This window comes from Caretta caretta, chromosome 2 (assembly GCF_965140235.1).
Source record: "Caretta caretta isolate rCarCar2 chromosome 2, rCarCar1.hap1, whole genome shotgun sequence".
In the NCBI taxonomy this organism is placed as follows: Eukaryota; Metazoa; Chordata; order Testudines; family Cheloniidae; genus Caretta; species Caretta caretta.
Genome location: NC_134207.1, coordinates 210,055,933 through 210,074,619, shown reverse-complemented (window position 1 = coordinate 210,074,619; position 18,687 = coordinate 210,055,933). Strand labels below are relative to the sequence as shown.

The 18,687-nt window shown below is 42.3% G+C and overlaps 1 protein-coding gene across 1 annotated transcript in view; it reads left to right on the top strand.

The window, feature by feature from the left end:
- Positions 1-17,185, top strand: part of KLHL7 (kelch like family member 7) — a 45,623-nt gene extending 28,438 nt beyond the window's left edge. Inside the window, exons 8-11 of the mRNA XM_048838374.2 lie at positions 5,892-6,132; positions 9,355-9,556; positions 9,852-9,949; positions 12,978-17,185. Of these exons, the coding sequence (XP_048694331.1) occupies positions 5,892-6,132; positions 9,355-9,556; positions 9,852-9,949; positions 12,978-13,261 (825 nt within the window). The 3' untranslated portion in view covers positions 13,262-17,185. The remainder of the gene's footprint in view (positions 1-5,891; positions 6,133-9,354; positions 9,557-9,851; positions 9,950-12,977) is intronic.
- The last annotated feature ends 1,502 nt before the right edge of the window (positions 17,186-18,687 follow it).

Here is an 18,687-nt window from a genome sequence, read left to right as displayed (position 1 = left end):
CGAAATCTAAATGAGATATTACAAGTAAAATGGTTTGAGTCAGACCACATGGAGCCTTTTGAATTTTCCAATGTTCTGCAACAATTACTCTGACCCATCACAAGGTCAGAATTATTTGACTGTGGATGGAGCTTTGTGTAGCCCTGCTTGGTCAGAAGAACTCCTCCTGAGTTATATGGCCTTGAAGGTCTCACATTAAAGAGGAGTGACAAGTGGGTAATTGGAGATCTGAGAATTAAAGACTGGGTAAAAGCATTCTGTGAACACTGGCTGCTGCTCATACACTTGTGCTGCTAACTAGCCATATATTAGATGTTCCATTTGGTATATGTTGAGCAGTTCTATATTTACTCAACACCAACAATACCGAAAGAGCTTTTAATAAGTCTCTCAAGCAGCACTGTAATTAATCTTTTATTAAATTAGTATTGCGGTATCGCCTAGAAGCCACCAAGCAAGGATCAAGGCCCCAGTATGCTTGACGTGGTATATGCACACAGACAAAGCGTTTGCAATCTAAGGCTCTAATCCCGCAAAGATTGGCGCACATGCTTAATTTTACGTATTGCCAGTGATCTCATGGAAATCAGTATGACTGCTCTCAGTGCAAAAAGTTAAGCACATATGTAAATCTTTACAGGGCCTTAGTAAAGAATGAAACTCGGTTATATGCAGCCTGCTGCACACAGGTTTGATAGAGAGGTAGTCCTTCATATTTAACTTTAATGTAGAGAGTTTCTTCCTATTGAAGAAACACTGCTAAAGGTTGTTTCTATTCCAGTAATTTGGAAGGGGAAGCTATTTGGTGGGAAGGAGCATTGTCTTCAAAGAGGGTGATTAAGCATCTTCCTCAACCTGTCATCAATATTTAAAAACAAACAAAACCCCACCATGACTTAGGAAGGAATTTCAGATGACAAATCACAAAGGAATTAAGTTCTGTGTAGGAACCAACACTGTTGTTAATGCCCTCATTCAGCAAAGCTGGTACTTAAGTGCTTTGCTGGACTGGGGCCTTAGAACGTTATCATTAAATAAACCCACAGGGATCCCAGTTAGTGTCTTCTACAGGTTATAGAAGGATCATTGAGTCCCATGTTGCTATCCTTTTATTTTGGGATTTAGCTGGTGTTTAACCTTGGAAAGTCCTGCCTTTCCATATGTCTGAGTCATCCCTTGCTGTGATTATATAATACTTCTCCAAACTAGATTGCTGAGTAGCCTTCTTGGAGTAATACTAAAAAAATGTAATAAAGTAACAACATGGTGGTTGCATGACATCTGCTATTGTAGGAGATAAAATATCATTTAAATCCCACAAAAGTGAAGAAACTTGAGTGTTAAAGGGACACAATCAACTTGCAAAAATTGCACTTCTCCGTAAAATGTTTTCTCTACTAGTGTTACAAATAAGTGTAAAAGGTGCAAAAGATTTCTTTCAGGTTCTTTATTTAGTACACAAAGTGCTATCAAATGGAGAATTTCTCCTGTACAAACTTCTAGTCAGTTTTCCTGTTTGTTTTTTCCTTTTTCATAAAATGGGGAAGAGGAAAACCATTTAAAATAAAAAAAAAAAAAAAGTGATTGCACACATTGGCACAGAAATTAGGAGGAGTGGTTGGAAGCTATTTCTACCTTTTGTCAACATGCTATTTAGTCAACTAAGTGTCCTTTTTAAAGTTAAATTCTGCTTTCCTAGATGTACCATGGCTAAGGGCTCCTTGGATGCATGCCCTTCCCTCACTAAGAGGGGGAAAGAGTGGTGCATCATTAGGATGACCGGACAGTCCCATATTTGATCCCTCCTGCAGGTGTCCCAACTCTTCCTTAAAAATGGGTAAATCGTCCCGTATTTTCTGTCTCACCCCTCCCCATCAGTACTAGCTGGATCCCTGCTTGCCAGCCCACCAGCGGGGTGAGGGGAAGGGGTCTAGTGGCCAACGATGGGGGAGGGTGTGCAAGTTTGGCGGCGGGGTGAAGATGCAGCGCGCGGGGCCGGCCGCTCCCCCTGCTGGTCTGTCAGCACAGCCCCCGCTGTGTGCCGGCTCTTGGCCAGCAGGATCCTACCCTCCGTCCTGTTTCCAGGAGGCACTGGCTATGAGCTGCGATGGTTGGTGAGTGTGAGCAGGCGCCAGGTGGCATCCGGTTACATGTCGCCTCTGCTGCCTACGCATCAGCCCTTTATGTGCTTCCCCTCTCGCTGTCCTCTCCCTGCTTTACCCATAAGCGCCGACTTTGTGGGTGCTCCAGGGCTGGAGCACCCACGGGGAAAAATTGGTGGGTGCTCTACACCCACCAGCAGCTCCCCGTCCCAGCTCACCTCCGCTCTGCCTCCTCCCCTGAGCGCTCCCGCTTTTTCCCCTAGCTCCCAGTGCTTTCCGCCGCGAAACATCTGTTTCGCTCGGCAAGCCTGGGAGGGAGTGGGGAGGAGGGGGAACGCAGCGCACTCAGGGGAGGAGGTGGGGCTGGGTTGAGGAGTTGGGGAGGGGTCCAGAGGGGCAGAGTTGGGGCGGGGACTTTGGGGAAGGGGTTGGAAATGGGGCTGGGCAGGGGTGGGGGGGTGCACGAGCACCCACAGGTGCCATGAGAAGTTGGCACCTATGGCTTTGCCCCATCATCCCCACCAAGCCCCGCTGCTCCTCCATATCCCCTCCAGCGGGGCACGTCCCATTCCCAGTGCTGTGGGGAGAACCAGCCCCTGGTCGGAGCTCTCAGCTCACCAACAGCCTGGCCTGCAGGCTCCTTCCTTCCCCCGCTGCCTGTGGCTGGGCCAGAGCCCCGGGAAAGCCCAGGCCCAAGACCCTAGGGCCCGGGGCGCTGGCCAGGAGCCGAGCCCTGCATGTGACAAAGTCCCACACAGCGCTGGCATGTTGAAGCCTCTCCTCATGCTGCAGGGGGTCAAACCCACTAGATCTCCTCTGCGGTTGAGGGAGAGAAGCTTTTTGCAATGAAATCAGGTAGAAAACAGGATGATCTTACACAAGCAGCAAGAGAACTTGAGGTTTGAGTATTCCTTACTTAGGCTAGTGTTTTTCCAATGCTGTAGCATACCTTCTCTGGAAGCTGTTGGGAGGGTCAGCCTAAACAGCATCCTCATGTGACTTTACTGATTGTGACCCAGGGTGCCTGGGGCAGCCCTCACTGGGAATGCCAAGGTCAGGGCAGCCTGCAAAAGGGAGAGCAGATGCTTCCAAGACTGGTGGGTAACACTGAAGTTAAACTCCCCAACCAGTCACAGACTGTGCTTCCGATCCCCCACACTGGTTATCAAGAAGCAAAAAAAGAAATCCCACAACCCCTTTATTGCATTCCAGTTCTCTGGCTCCCAGTCAGCACCTAGGTCCAGTACAGTGAGAAGTTATTTTAAAAAAACTCTGCTCACATATACAAAAATGTTCTTTTGACCCCAAAGGGTCAGCCACGTTACCAGGTCAGAACAGGTTTGGATCTTACCCAAAATACCACGCTGCCAGCCAATCCTTTAGTGTCTAAACCTAAAGGTTTATTATAAAGAAAAAAGAACAAGAAGAGAGTTGTTAAATGGTAGAACAGTCACATACATACAAAGATTCAAAGTCCATGAGGTTCCTAGCAGTATTGGTGAGTTTGCTGGCTTGAAAGTCCCTCTGGAATACATCCACAGCTTGGATGGATCATTCAGTGCTTTGTTCAGAGCTTCAGTTTGTAGCCACATTCCTCCAGAGGTAAGAAGCAGGATTGGAGACGATATAGCTGCCTTTTATAGTCTTTTGCCATGCGGCTTGTGCTTCCTTTGTTTCAAACACAAGCTGCCCAGTATGTGGCTTGGAAGCCTTTTCTGTCCATAGGCATGTCACTGTATGCCTTACTGAGTCATAAGGTGTATCTGCCTTCTCTCAATGGGTCAGTTGTATAGCTGATGGTCTTTAATGGACCATCAAGCAGGCTAGGCAGTACTGATGCCAAACTGTCTGGGAGTGTCACCCAGAAGCATAGTACAAGTTTTGTAATACAGACATACATATCCATAACCCATAATGCAAAGGTGATTCAAATACATAAATGAGATTATCATATTTGGCAAATTATATCATTTTTGCAGATATCTTACATGACATATCTGGCACAACTCATTGCAATTTTACAAAATTAATGTTTGTAATATCCATAGTGTCCCCCAAATTCCATACAGCGTCATGCTGATAAACAGTAGTCCCACAGGTAACATAAAATAGAATGGCCTTCCACCACCCTTGGGAGGGCCCTTCTGCCCCACTCTTGTGGGGCATTGACAGATTTTTCTCCCCAGAGGCCTACCTCCGATCCAAGCTGCTGACCCGCAAGGCTTCTCCCTGGAGCCTTTCTGAGCAGACTGGATCCTGATTCCTAATCTCCCTCCTGGCCATCTGCCTGGGTTTTGGCCCTTTCCAGGGCCTGCCAGAGGAGCCTCCTTTCCTGCCACCTTCTCCCTTCAGGGCCAGTCACAGCACAGAACTTTCCTCCTGCGGCTCTTCTCACCAGCTGAATACTCCCAGCCCTTTATTTCAGAGTTGTAGCCGTGTTAGTCTACATAGGCAAAAAAAAAAACAAGGAGTATTTGTGGCACCTTGGAGACTATCTGATGCCCTCCCAGGTGGGTCTGAAACTGAATTCAGCCACCTGATCCACTTGGGGGAGAACTGATCCATCACAGGCAAGGCTAAGCCTGACTCCCCACAAGGGGCGAGCCAGCCTGTCACGTAGGCTCAAGAAATTAGTGCTAGCCCATTACTCATTATCACCAAAGTCTGCGTGCATCTTGTCAACCTTTGATGTGCGTGAAACTCCTAAGGCAGATTGCAAGATTTTTTGGGCTGCAGTCGTCAATATATTGATTTTACTTAGCTCTGTTATCTTTACATTGAGTCCAGATATTGGTAACATTTCTTTCTCCGTGTCTGACCAAAGTATCATTCATGCTACCTCCTTGAAATACATATACTTAAGGTTATCCTGAAGACCACCCAGCAACTTTAGCTAGTGCAGAACGCTGCCACCCTTCATCTGAATGGAGTAGGGTGATGCATGTGTAATCCTTATGCTCAAATCTTTTCACTGGCTCCCTGTGCACCACTGGGTGCAATTTAAGCTGTTGGTGAAAATCTTTTAAAGCTCTGAACGATCTGAGATGTAGCTGTTCAAAAGCTGCCTCTTGTGCTATATGCCATCACTGTGTGTGGTCAGCTCCTCGGTTGGATGTTTCTAGGACTTTCCAGCGAAGGTCCCCCGCTCATTACCACCATGTTTGGTGCTTGTGTCTTCTTGCAGTCTGTTAGAACTCAGATCCCTGACAGTGTGGCTGCTAACATTTCTGCCCACAGCATTATCAGTTTTTATTAGTGCTATCCACTGTGGATAGCTATGTATAACGTGTTGGTAAATATTGTAAACAAGCTCCTAGCTGTCATAGCAGTTAGAGCTCTATTTTTAGACTTTTAACACTCTTTTGTAAAATTGGGCATATTTTTATTCTGTAGTGCGTTTTCTCTGTATCAGATGTCTTCTTCCAGTCCCATAAAAGAAATACATAGACAAGATGTAGTTTCTGACATGATGGTGGTAGGAGGTCAGATCTGTTTTTTGGGGTTTTTTTGTGCTTTTATTAAAGTCTCAATTCTCAGGAAGCTGTTTTGGGTGCACAAAAGGAATAAGAAAATAGAAATTGGTACTGCCATGGTTCATTGCAGCTAACTGCATGTGTGTCTAAGAGAATTTTTCAAAATGTATGTGCCTGAGGAGTGTTCTTCAATTCACAGTACTGGTGTTTTGTTTTGAAAAGGAAACTTAAAATTGATCATGTCTAAATCTCTGTGAAAATCTTTGTTTTGAAAACTCTCACTGCAGGTAGACATTACCTGTTCTTTATAATGCAGGATTACAGCTGGACAGACATCCGATGTCCCTTTGAAAAGCGCAGAGATGCAGCTTGTGTCTTCTGGGACAATGTAGTTTATATTTTGGGTGGCTCCCAACTCTTCCCTATAAAGCGAATGGACTGCTACAATGTGGTGAAGGATAGCTGGTATTCCAAACTGGGACCTCCAACGCCTCGAGATAGCCTTGCAGCCTGTGCTGCAGAGGGCAAAATTTATACATCTGGTGGTTCAGAAGTGGGTAAGACACAATCTTTTTAAAAAAAAAAAAAATACATTAAATGCTTTTTAGTTGCATGACTTCCTTGTTTGAATAGAATCTACACATGTTGCTGTAATACTAGACTGTAAAGTTCTTCTGTTCAGTAATAGGGTCTCTCTTTTCCCAGATGCTGAGAGATTTTATCAATTTCTATTGCATTTTTAGATGATATTTTACTGAGTAAAAATTAACAGTCTATCTTTTATCTGTGTCAGAAAGAAATTACTGCAACTGTCTGGAGTAAATTAGCTGCAAGCAAATACATTTTGGGGGTCAAATTCTGTTCTCTGTTTACTGGTGTAACTCCCAGTGAATTCCACTGACTTTTGGTTCAGTAATAGCAGAATGTAGCCCAAGATTTTTTTGTCACCGCGAATGCGGCACCAAGACATTGCATTTGGGTAGCTAGTGTGAATAAGATTTCTGTTAATAGTCTTACCATAATGGGCCTAATAAATATGAAGCCCAAATATCAGCCATCTTAATGCCATTTAATGTAACTATATAGTATTTTCAAATGCTGTCCGTTTTTATTGGAGGGAAAACCATACTTAACTGTTCATGGAAACAGATTTCCTATCCCCCAATTTTAGGGGATTATTTGTTGAAAAAAGTTGCTTCTTGCTGTTTTTTTTTCTTTCATTCTCTGTTAACTTCAGTTAACGAGGCAGAAGTTAATTTTCTCCTTCAAAAACAGATTTTTGACTGTGTAACAGTCAAAAAGATCCTGTAACCCATAGAGGAAGATAAAACTATTGCCTAGACAAGTGCCTTGGTTCTGATTTCAAAGTTTAGTATTAACTCAATGTATTTCAATTGGCTTATGCCTAATTTACCCTGATGTAAGTAAGGTCTGCATCAGGCCAATTGTTGCAATGTAATGTATGTAGAATCACACAGATTATTGCTGTGTAAGAACTAAAAGCTCTGCAGTCTGCCAAAATATCTAATACTGTGACAGTACCATTCATAGTAAGTCATTTTGAGTTCTGCTTTGCTACAGAATAAAGCAAGCACCATCATCATCAATGCTTAACACTGAAATATTATTCCCTTGATAGGAAGTTGTGATATTTAGATAGCATTTGATTTTAAAATACTTCCATCAGGTTTGACTTTGCAATTGATAAGGCAACAGTTCATAGCTGCCATCTAGTGTTGTACATATGAAATAACTGTTTTCCCTCTTTCAAATCATTTCCTCATCTCATGCTGTGATATTCAGACCCTAGCCTTCTCTGTCCAAAACAACAGTCCATGAAGGTAGTGTGACCGAAAATTTGACTGCATAGGCTTTTTTGCCCAGCATATCATGTGAAGTTAATACACCTGTAATAGGAAACTCTTCTAGGATTTCTGTGTTTTCAGTTAAATAAAATGTATAGTTCTCCTTTTCTCACTATAAACATTCAAGCTAATTTAGTTCTCCTCTTACTATTCTGTTAGAATTAATTTTGGCAGTGTATTTTGGAATCTTTGACAAACATTGGCCAATTGTCCAGAAGAATATTTTTATTCAAACTGTGACAAACTTTTACCATCCTGTTTAAGATCAGCGTGAATAAGTAACATTTTAACCTGTCTTATATCTAAAGATTTTTTTCCCTAATCTTCCTATAATACTTAGTTGTAAATTACAGAATTTTCAATAAACTCAACAAGCCAGTACCTTATTGTGTGTTGTGGGCTTGGCTATGATAAGAGTCTGAAAAACATGGGACCAATTTAATCCAGGTTGAGCATTTCACTGGCTGATTTCTATTTATTCACTGTAGACTACTTTGGCTAATATGGCCTCTTTCCCCCTTATTGCTTTGGTGGGAGTGCATTTTAGTTTTAACTTGAAAATTTGTGTTAGCTATTACAAGTGATGGAACTCTGTACTTTATTTAGACAGAGAGAGAGATTCATGTATATTGCATTGATAATGTATTCAGAACTGAAGTTGTATTTCAGATTTTTTTAAATAAAGTTCTGTGGCCATTCCCTGTTAATGCTAACTTGCACAATTCCCATTAGTGTTAATGAGTGTGTATATTTATATAAAGGAAGAATATGCTCCATTCCATGTGTAGTTTAGCTTTATGATTGTTATTATCCCATGTTGTCCCTGCTAAACGGAACTAAGGTGTGACACAGCCTGTTTCATAATTAGTTAATGTGCAGTTTGGCTAGTCTGATATGTACAATATACATATATGTTTCATAGACGTCTATGCAGGCCTGATGGCCTAGTGAAAATGTAATGCTCTGCCACATGGGTTCCTAGGGTTTGAATCCCTACCTCCCAAGTCAGGAAAGAGTTTGGAGTTCTGCAGAAGTAGCAGGCTCAGTCCTGCTAGAGTGGTAGAGTGGAAGGGGAAATACCTTGCCTTCAGCTGAGTGATGGTATCTGATGGAATGAAGAGTTAAAATGACTGAGTAGCTAGAGGAAACCATATCCAACCTTCTTCAATTGGGCCGTGATTCAGATGAGCACTTAAGCTGGTGCTAAAGTATCATCGAATTACTGTTGCAATCAATAGGACGCTTTCTATTGACTTCAGAAGGAACTGGATTGGCCCTTTCAAGGGAAGGGCACTGATACATGACCTTTAGAAAGTGAGAGGCACATGCCATCTTGCCATGCCCAGAAAAGAAGTAAAACATCAAATTGTAGCTTTGTAGTTATGTGGTTACTAATCACATGGAAGTAAGCTATAACTTAATATAGCCACATCATTCCAAAAAGAATACATTGTGACCAAATGTTATGGAGTGAATTAATCAAGCTGTGTATTGTCATGTGAATCATGTTGTTTTGTATGAATCTGTGCAAAGACAATTTACAAGTCTTTATCAGTTTTGACTGTGGCATTTAAGAGTTCAGCCCATTTTAAATAATGAAGCTGACATCAGATAAACTATCATTTTATCAATTACGTGTAAATGTAGTTTCTCATGTCTCTGTTCATTTCTTCTTTTAATCCACCTCCCTGAGCTATCCAAATGACTTTCATTAAATTTTAAAGTACAGATATCAAAACTTATCCCAGGTTTAAGGCCAGCTAGTTTTGGGGGGGATTTTTAGGGAGGCGAGGTAGAGAGGAGTGGGATAGAAAACAGCTTTCCCCTTTTACTAGTGATTGAAGTATTGACTCAGTATTGTTCGGTTTTTCTTTTAAATTGCGACCGCTCAAGTATTACTTTGTTTTCTTGAAGGAAATTCTGCTCTGTATTTATTTGAATGCTATGATACAAGAACAGAAAGCTGGCACACAAAGCCCAGCATGCTGACTCAGCGTTGCAGTCATGGGATGGTGGAGGCAAATGGCCTGATTTACGTATGTGGAGGAAGTTTGGGAAACAATGTTTCTGGAAGGGTCCTGAATTCCTGTGAAGTTTATGATCCAGCAACAGAAACGTATGTACCAGTGCTAATGCCCTTTGTCACTAGCAGCTCTTGTGGACTTGCTCGCTTTTTAAATAGCTAAACTATAGACAACCAGGAAGAATTGTGCAGTTACTGAAGAAGGGACAGGAATAGTGAATAGGAACACGGGATATTTGATTGACTGGCTGCAAACTGGAGGTCTGTGCTTTAGGCAGCTTTCCTCCTCCATATCTTGCCTTTCCCCAATCCCAGAAGATGGGAAAGAAATGTAAATAAATGACCAAGAACTAGGTGAGTAACTCTTCGTTTTTTTTATTTTTTTCAGGTGGACTGAGCTGTGTCCAATGATAGAAGCCAGGAAGAATCATGGGCTGGTGTTTGTAAAAGACAAAATATTTGCTGTGGGTGGACAAAATGGCTTAGGTATTCAGTTTTTTTAACTCTTGGATTTATCCATAAAATATTGTTTCTGACCATATTCTTTACACGTACAAGTTATTAATGATTAATAATCATGTTTTATTACAGTAGTACCTAAAGATCAACCAGGAATAGGGCCCCATTGTGATAGACACTGAGTGAGCAAACAGAGTAACAGATACTCCTTGTCCTGAAGATCTTACAAACTAAATAGACAAGACGGACACAGGGTGGGAGAAAAGGTAAAACACACTAGCAGAGTGAACAATGTGATAGTGGCAAACAGCATATAAGTTCCACAATTTTTGGTGGGGGCGGTGGATTTACTTAAGAAGGGGATCAACTGGAGGGATCAGGATGGGGTAGAAGAGGATTAGAGGGGCAGGTGTGGAGTGAAACTAAGATAAAGAGACTGTGAGGGAGGAGGAAGGTTGAAGCAAACAGCTAATCAGTATTGGACAGAGAAAGTTCATTGCAGTCATGTTCACGTAACTGAAGGACTCTTATGAGCAGACGAATAAAACACTGGTTTCTAGTCTTCCAGCTAAACTAGTGGATGAGTTATCTTGATAACATGAATATTAAAATTGGAATTATGCTGCTTTGTAATTTGGAAGACCATTTTAGTTTTTGTTCATACATCAAATCACTACAATTATTGATAAAGCTACTTCTACTATTTTTGGAATGTATTGCTTGGCAGCATGGCAGTCATGTAAAATAAGAATAGAAGCGATCTCATATTCACTTTTTTGTATACTCACACTGTAAAATCCGATCTAGGTCAGAAATTAGAATACAGTCAACCTATCGTTTAGAACTTTGCCTTATGCTTAGTAGAAATCTGGTACCATGCAGTCACATAAAGGTATTATTAAAAGGCTGAAATTTAGAATTTAGTCAGGACACAAGGGTAAGCATCCCTCTGATGTGAAAAGAGCTCTGGGATCTGAACAACCTCAGGTTATTAAGGGCCCTCATTATTGCATCATATGCAAAAGATGGCAGCTTCTTCAACAAACCCTCTTCCCTTGTTTTCAATTCCCTTCCTTTACTGCGTCATTAAGAATAATTAACCTACCTATTTGTTTTGTTCAGCACTCTGTTCCCCCCTCCCTCCTGTGCGGTTTCTCTGGATATGCAAGACATACGCTTGCTCAGTTTAAGAGCGCTGACAGGATCACAGCTGAGGGAGGTTTCCCTTGCAGCTAGGTTGGAAGAATTGCTAAATCTCTAGTTGCTTAACTTGAACACTGGCAGTGTCAGAAACTGCATTTTATATTGATCTCCATTTCTTCACTTTTGGGGTGACAGCAAACACATACTCTCCTCCCTCCATTGTTGCCTCCCTTCCTGCCTCCGTGTATCCTAGATACTTCCCAAACTTTCCTACTTGAAATTGGATCTGGGGGAACCGCCAGTAGTAAGTACTTTGTGGAAGCTTGTTCCCACTGTTAAATGAAACTATTCTAGAACAGGTTAACTGGATTAACTTGTCATTTGACAAGAGGGTAACTTCATTACTTTTCATTACATATTTTTGAGAAGTGGCAACAGTGTGCTTAGCTCTATGAGAGAGAGAGAGATACGGTCACTCCCCTGAGGATTTTACAGTCTAAAGGATTATTACAAATCAATAATTAAAAAGGGTGAAACTGCCTGTTTTGATTGCCCTGGATACGTAACATAGGATTTGCTGGGCAGTCTTGGGCAAGTCTCTTATCCTCTGTCTGTCTCCCCACCTGTAAAACAGAAAATAAGAATATTTATCTACTTCACAGAAGTGTTGAAATTAATTAGGTAATGTTTCTAAAGTGCTTTGAAGATGAAAACTACTCAAATGCTAAATTTATTATTACTTATTCATGCTAACAACTGGAATATTTTGTTTCAGATTAATGTTAATTAAATGGCAAATTATAAACTATCCCAAAATATTTACTAATGGTATTCCAACATAATGAGTAGTTTCCAGTGCAAAGTAGTATATGTAGGTGCATCTTACATGCACGCAATAAGACAATCAGAGTTAGAAACTCCACTCTCTGAGCCTACTAGTTGAACACCCAATTTGAAAACATACACCACTTACCCAGTAGGCCAAAATACTATTTTGCAGTTAACTTTTTTAGTGAAAATTGGCCTGATTGACTAATTACTTCCTTTCAGTGCAGTCACTGTGGTATAATAACAGTGCCATTATCATGGATTCCATATCTTTTCAGGTCATAAAGTGTTCTTAAAAAGAAAAGGAGTACTTGTGGCACCTTAGAGACTAACCAATTTATTTGAGCATAAGCTTTCATGAGCTACAGCTCACTTCATCCGATGAAGCTCACAAAAGCTTATGCTCAAATAAATTGGTTAGTCTTTAATGTGCCACAAGTACTCCTTTTCTTTTTGCGAATACAGACTATCACGGCTGCTACTCTGAAACCTGTCAAAGTGTTCTTAAAATCCCATGTATCTAAATAGTTAGAATTTGGGACTGGGAATCAATACTCCTCTCTGCCTTGGGGGTGATAGTGTTGAGAGGTACTGTTTGTAAAGTGCTTTTTAAGATTTCTGGATGAGATGCTATAAATTCAAATTTTTTGTGATCTTGTAACTACTTTTCAGCACTTCCCCTGTCCCCTTCCCTCTTTTGAAAGAAAAAGAAACTAATCCCAATTAAAGAATATGTTGCCTTCTAAGAAACGGGGGGAAAGGGGTTGATTTTTAATTTAAAAAAAAAAATAGGATGTCAAGCTTCAGCCCAGAGTGCAAGCTTTAATGAAGAATTATTAAATAGCAATTTATAACTGGAAATGATACACGACTGGAACTCCAGCAGCACAAACATTACCCACATGTGTGGTTATGCCCACACTACACAAATATGTGTGTTCTATAAATACTCCCACAGGGAGAAGATGTATGATAGATTAAAGAGCCCTCTACTACTATCGGTCAAAGGCATTTTCTGTGAGATTTTTATGTAACGATGGCAGTGTTCATATTGCTGTTAATTGTTACTTTGATTCATTTCAAGGTGGCCTAGACAACGTGGAATATTATGATATTAAGATGAATGAATGGAAGATGGTGTCACCAATGCCGTGGAAGGGTGTAACAGTGAAGTGTGCTGCTGTGGGCTCTATAGTCTACGTCCTGGCTGGGTTTCAGGGTGTGGGCCGATTAGGGCACATCCTTGAGTATAATACTGAAACAGACAAGTGGGTAGCCAACTCCAAAGTCCGTGCTTTCCCAGTGACGAGTTGTTTAATCTGTGTTGTTGATACTTGTGGAGCAAATGAAGAGACGTTAGAGACATGAAGGCCTCAAGGAGAGGTCAGGACATTTTTCAGAGACTTGGAAAAGATGGCCATTGGTGCTTTGCTTCTATGTTTTATTGATTCTTGTTAAACTGAATAATCTGAAAAACTGAGATGCAATCCTCATATTTGTATATACAGTATGTGACCAGTTTAATTTTTACAGTTTGTTTTAAAAGATGGGATGTATTTCAAGATTCCACTAACATAGTTGAGAACACATGACCAGTTCTCTTGAAAATATTTTTTGTGTGGCTCTGCCAAAAAACAAACAACCTCCACCCTCGCCCCACCCAGTTACTTAGAAAATGTTAGTGCATTTGATGTAGTTTAGCCTAAATCTTATCTTTACTTGACTCAAGATAGTTAAGTGAAAAGCAGACTGTGAAGAGTTACAAAGGGATCTCTTAAAACTGGATGACTGGACAACAAAACGGTAGATGAAATTCAGTGTTGATAAATGCAAAGTAATGCGTATTGGAAAACATAATCCCAACTATACATATAAAATGATGGGGTCTAAATGAGCTGCTACCACTCAAGAAAGAGCTCTTGGAGTCGTTATGGATAGTTTTCTGAAAACATCCACTCAATGTGCGATGGCTGTCAAAAAAGCTAACACAATGTTGGGAATCATTAAGACGGGGATAGATGATAAGACGGAAAATATATTGCCTCTATATAAAGCAATGGATCGCCCATATCTTGGATACTACGTGCAGATGTGGTCACCCCAGATATATTGGAATTGGAAAAGGTTCAGAAAAGGCAACAAAAATGATTAGGGGTATGGAACAGCTTCTGTATGAGAAGAGATTAATAAAACTGGAACTTTTCAGTTTGAAAAAGAGACGACTAAGGGGAATATGATAGAAGTCTATAAAATCATGACCGGTGTGGAGAAAGTAAAGATGGAAGTGTTATTTACTCCTCATAACACAAGAACTAGGGGTCACTAAATGAAATTAATAGGCAGCAGGTTTAAAACAAACAAAATGAAGTATTTTTTCACACAGTGCACAGTCAACCTGTGGAACTCTTGGCCAGAGGATGTTGTAAGGCCAAGATTATAACAGGGTTCAAAAAAGAAATTCATGGAGGATAGGTAAGGCTGTGTGTCTGTCACAGAGGTCATGGAAATGATGAATTCCGTGACTTCAGGGTCCGATGCGGCTGGCTCCAGGGCTGCCCGAGCAGATCAGGCAGCCCCTCAGCCAGCAGCACTGGCCGCTGCTGGGGTAGTTTGGGTGTGGGAGAGGGCTCAGGACTGGAGGCAGAGCTTGGGGTGTGGGGTGGCTCCCCGGAAGCGACTGGCACGTTCCTGCAGCTCCTAGGTGGAGGGACCGGGGGCTCTGCACGCTACCCATGCTCACAGGTGCCGCCCCCGCAGCTCCCACTGGCTGCGGTTCCCAGCCACCGGGAGCTATGGAGTTGGAACTCTTGGCGGGGGCAGTGCGGGGAGCCCCCATGGCCTTCCCTGCTCCAATGGGAGCTTCAGGGACATGCAGAGCTGGGTAGGGAGTCTGCCAGCCCAACCAACTCCCCCCCCCCCCCCCCGAACCAATCGGGGTCCTGGGCTGCATGCCACTGCCCACCCCGCAGCACCAGTGGGGGTCTCAGACCATGTGCTGCCCCCCCAGCACCAGCAGGGGTCCTGAGCCATACACCCTAGCACCCCCGGACCACCACCACCCCTGAGCACCCGCAGCCCCCCCCCCACCCCTCCTGCCCAAGTTTTAGTTAGGGGTACAAGTCATGGACAGGTCACAGGCTGTGAATTTTTGTTTACTGCCCATGATCTGTCTATGACTTTTACTAAAAATACCTGTGACTAAAACGTAGCCTTAAGGATAGGTCCATCAATGACTATTAGCCACGATGGACAGGGATGGTGTCCCTAGCTACTGTTTGCCAGAAGCTGGGAATGGGTACAGAGGATAGATCACTTGATGATTACCTGTTCTGTTCATTCCCTCTGGGGCACCTGGCACTGGCCACTGTCGGAAGACCACTTCCTAGGCTAGATGGACCTTGGGTCTGACCCAGTATACCCATTCTTATGTAATTTCTACAGCTCGGACACAGAGATTCTCCAGATACCAAAGGTGAGTGAATATAGCTTGGGTCACAAGCAAAAATGAATTTGCTCATACTGTTCTTTCTCATTGATGCACATTGCAGAACTACGATTCTACTTATATAACTGTAAGTACCCGATCTTGCAACACAAGGGTATAATGGATTAGGAGTGATGTGCAGATAACTTGCACAGTGCCTTTCTGTACTGTGGCTGGTTTACTCCCGTGCTGTTCATTCCTCACCTTCATGACCATTTCACTGCATACTGATTTTAAAAATTAGACAGGCCATATGTACATTACAGAAACACTGATGCCTGGATATTTGATTTGGCACTTTGAGGGCCTTATACAAAAAACCCTCTAAATTATCACAAAACTCAGAATCTTGAAGTTTGATTGCATATTTAATTCATCAACAATAATAGTGTTCTGTACTACCAGGTTGGGCACTTGGGATCAATTCCCAATCTGTTTTCCCATTCAAATGTGCTGGAAGCACTGTGGAGGCCAACCCATTTGTGAAGATTTGGGGTGGAAAAGTAGTCAATAAGATATTATATTGACTTTCTTCCTATTGGAATTGACTGTATAAACATAAAATTCCTTACAATAATTTTATAGAAACATAAAGTTGGAAAAGATTTTGAAAAATCTGTGGACTAGAAGCATACAGTACTGTAAATGTATCCAAATCATCAAAAACTTCACTGTAAACATGGCAACAATATATCTTCCAGTTCCCCCATGCTCCAGTTTACAAGACAAATAAGCTAAAGTGTTAATGCTTGTCAGGTAACCTCTCGTACACTTATCAAAGTCAATACTGTATACACTTTCCCACTTTGAAAAACTACAGACTGGTATGCATAAGTTTATACTGCTGTGCACATTAGTTCAGTTAGTTCATGAGTTTTCACCCTAATTTTATCAGTTCTATAACATATCCTTTTCAGACCCATCCCTGTTAGACTATTAAGAAAGCAATGATTTAATAATTACATTGCTACATACTTTTTAATGGATACTCTGTCAAAAGGAAAATGGGATGTCCAAAAGATGCTCTGTTCCAAGTTCTTTATAAATTTGGTAAAATCCCTGCTTCCAGATCTCACTGTCTTTCAAGAATCTCTGTGTGCTAAAGTATCACATATACTCTCATAAACTGGATTAAATCCTACATTTTCTGGGTTCAAAGGCTGATTTTTATAACTGCTAGTATGTTTTTAAAATTCCAAAGCATATGTTTCTAATTTTATTTTCGATAGATTGATGATTTTCTTAAACTACTGACAAATTTATAAATACAAAGAATGAAAGAATTTGAACAAATTTGACTGTGGTGTAGCACAGTTAAAAAGCAGCTTCAGCTGGATATTTTGTTGGACCTGCTATACAGTATTTTTGGTTTTAGCCTTTTCTTTGTCTTTTCTAGAAGATCAATCCACCTCTTATTAATCAGTCAATCTCAATGTTTTCTATAATTTATTGACTTAAACTAGTGTAAAGTAATGAAGATCTTGCTTATGTACTTCATCTGTTAGAGCTTATTTGGGTTTTCTCATGCTATGTAATCTAGCCTGTAGTCTAGAGCATGCTAAACCTGGTTTATTGTCTGAATTATTGGTATTGGTATTTGAACATTACTGAGAGTGCAACAAAACTTTTCTTTGTAGATAATTCTGTGTATCAAGCACGTGTACTGATAAACTTTAAGTATGGCTTCTGTGTTCAGTATCAGAAGCACCCTTTGAAACTTCCTGATGGAAATGAAACAAATACCTCAGTGAAGCTTGTGGATCAGTAAACATTGTTCAGTAAATGTTTTCTTCAGTACTACCAGTAAAGTGTTAATGCTTGTCTTATCTCACCACAAAAACTTAAAAAACCACAACTGTTAGTATTGTAGTGACAAATCCATATGCCCTACTTAGGCCCTCTCTACACTGGCAAGTTTCTGCGCAGTAAAGCAGCTTTCTGCGCTGTAACTCCCGAGGTGTACACACTGCCAAGCCACTTAGTGTGCAGAAACTACGCAGTTGTTTACGCTTCCCAAAAAAAAAAAAACACCCCAATGAGAGGCGTATAGCTTTCTGCAGCGGGGCTACAGTGCTGCGGTGCCAATGTAGACACTGTGGTGATTACAGTGCTGCGATTGGCCTCTGGGAGGTGTCCCACAATGCCTGTTCTCGCCTCTCTGGTCCTCGCTTTGAACTCTGCTGCCCTGCCCTCAGGTGACCAACCGTCATCCCCATCCCATAAATTCCTTTGCAAATTTGAAAGTCCCTCTCCTGTTTGCTCAGTGATGCGTGCAGTGGTCTCAGCACATCTTTCCAGGTGGCCACGCCTGCTCAATGCACCAGGTGATCCCCCGCTTGGAGCAATGCCGAGCTGACAGCCCAGGACCTCATCTGTATTTGGGGAGAGGAGGCTGTCCAGTGCCAGCTGTGCTCCAGCAGTAGAAATTATGATACCTACGGACAGATTTCACAATGCATGATTGAAAGGGGCCATGACCAGGACACGTTGCAACGTAGGGTGAAAGTGAAGGAGCTGCAGAACACCCACCACAAGGTGCGGGAGGCAAACCGCAGCTCCAGTGCTGCGCCCACGAGCTGCTGGTTCTACAAAGAGCTGGACGTGATACTTGATGGCAACCCTGCCTTCACTGCAAAGGCCCCTGTGGATACTTCATTTGCTCACATGCCAGTTGACAGTGGACCGAACCAGAAGGAGGAAATCTTGGATAATGGGAGGGGGACCAGAGGCAGAGGATGACTCCGGAGGCCAGAGATGCATGCAGCTAGGAGCTCTGACAGCAGTCGGATCTTGGCGAAGTGCAAACAGGAGAGGAGGCCCATGGTAAGTGGATCTGATTTGGGGACTTGCTGAAGCGAGTTGTCGGGGGCAGGAGGATTGCAGAAAGCAGGCTTGTCTCCCACCACATGCCTAGTCTGTTGATTGACTCCCTCACTTCATGAGAATCTCCCTCAGAGATCTCCAGGAAACTCTCATGGAGATACTGGGCAATCCACTGCCACAGGTTCTTCGGCAGAGCTGCTTTGTTTCTTGCCCCATTAACAGTAACTTTCCCGTGCCGTCATGGGGGGCGGAGAAACATTGCAGCACACAGGTGAGCTATGTAGGGGCCAGGGCAGAAGCTGCAGGCTTGGAGAAGGCCCTCCCATGATTCCCTGCTCACCCTCAGCAGTGAGATACCTTCCATTATGATTACATCCTGTGGAAAGTGTGGGGACAGGAATGATTATCAGCCCCCCCCCCCCCCCAACAGTGCTGGCTCTCCCCAAGAGCCACATGCCCAGTGTACAGCAGGGTCTGGGAACAGTGA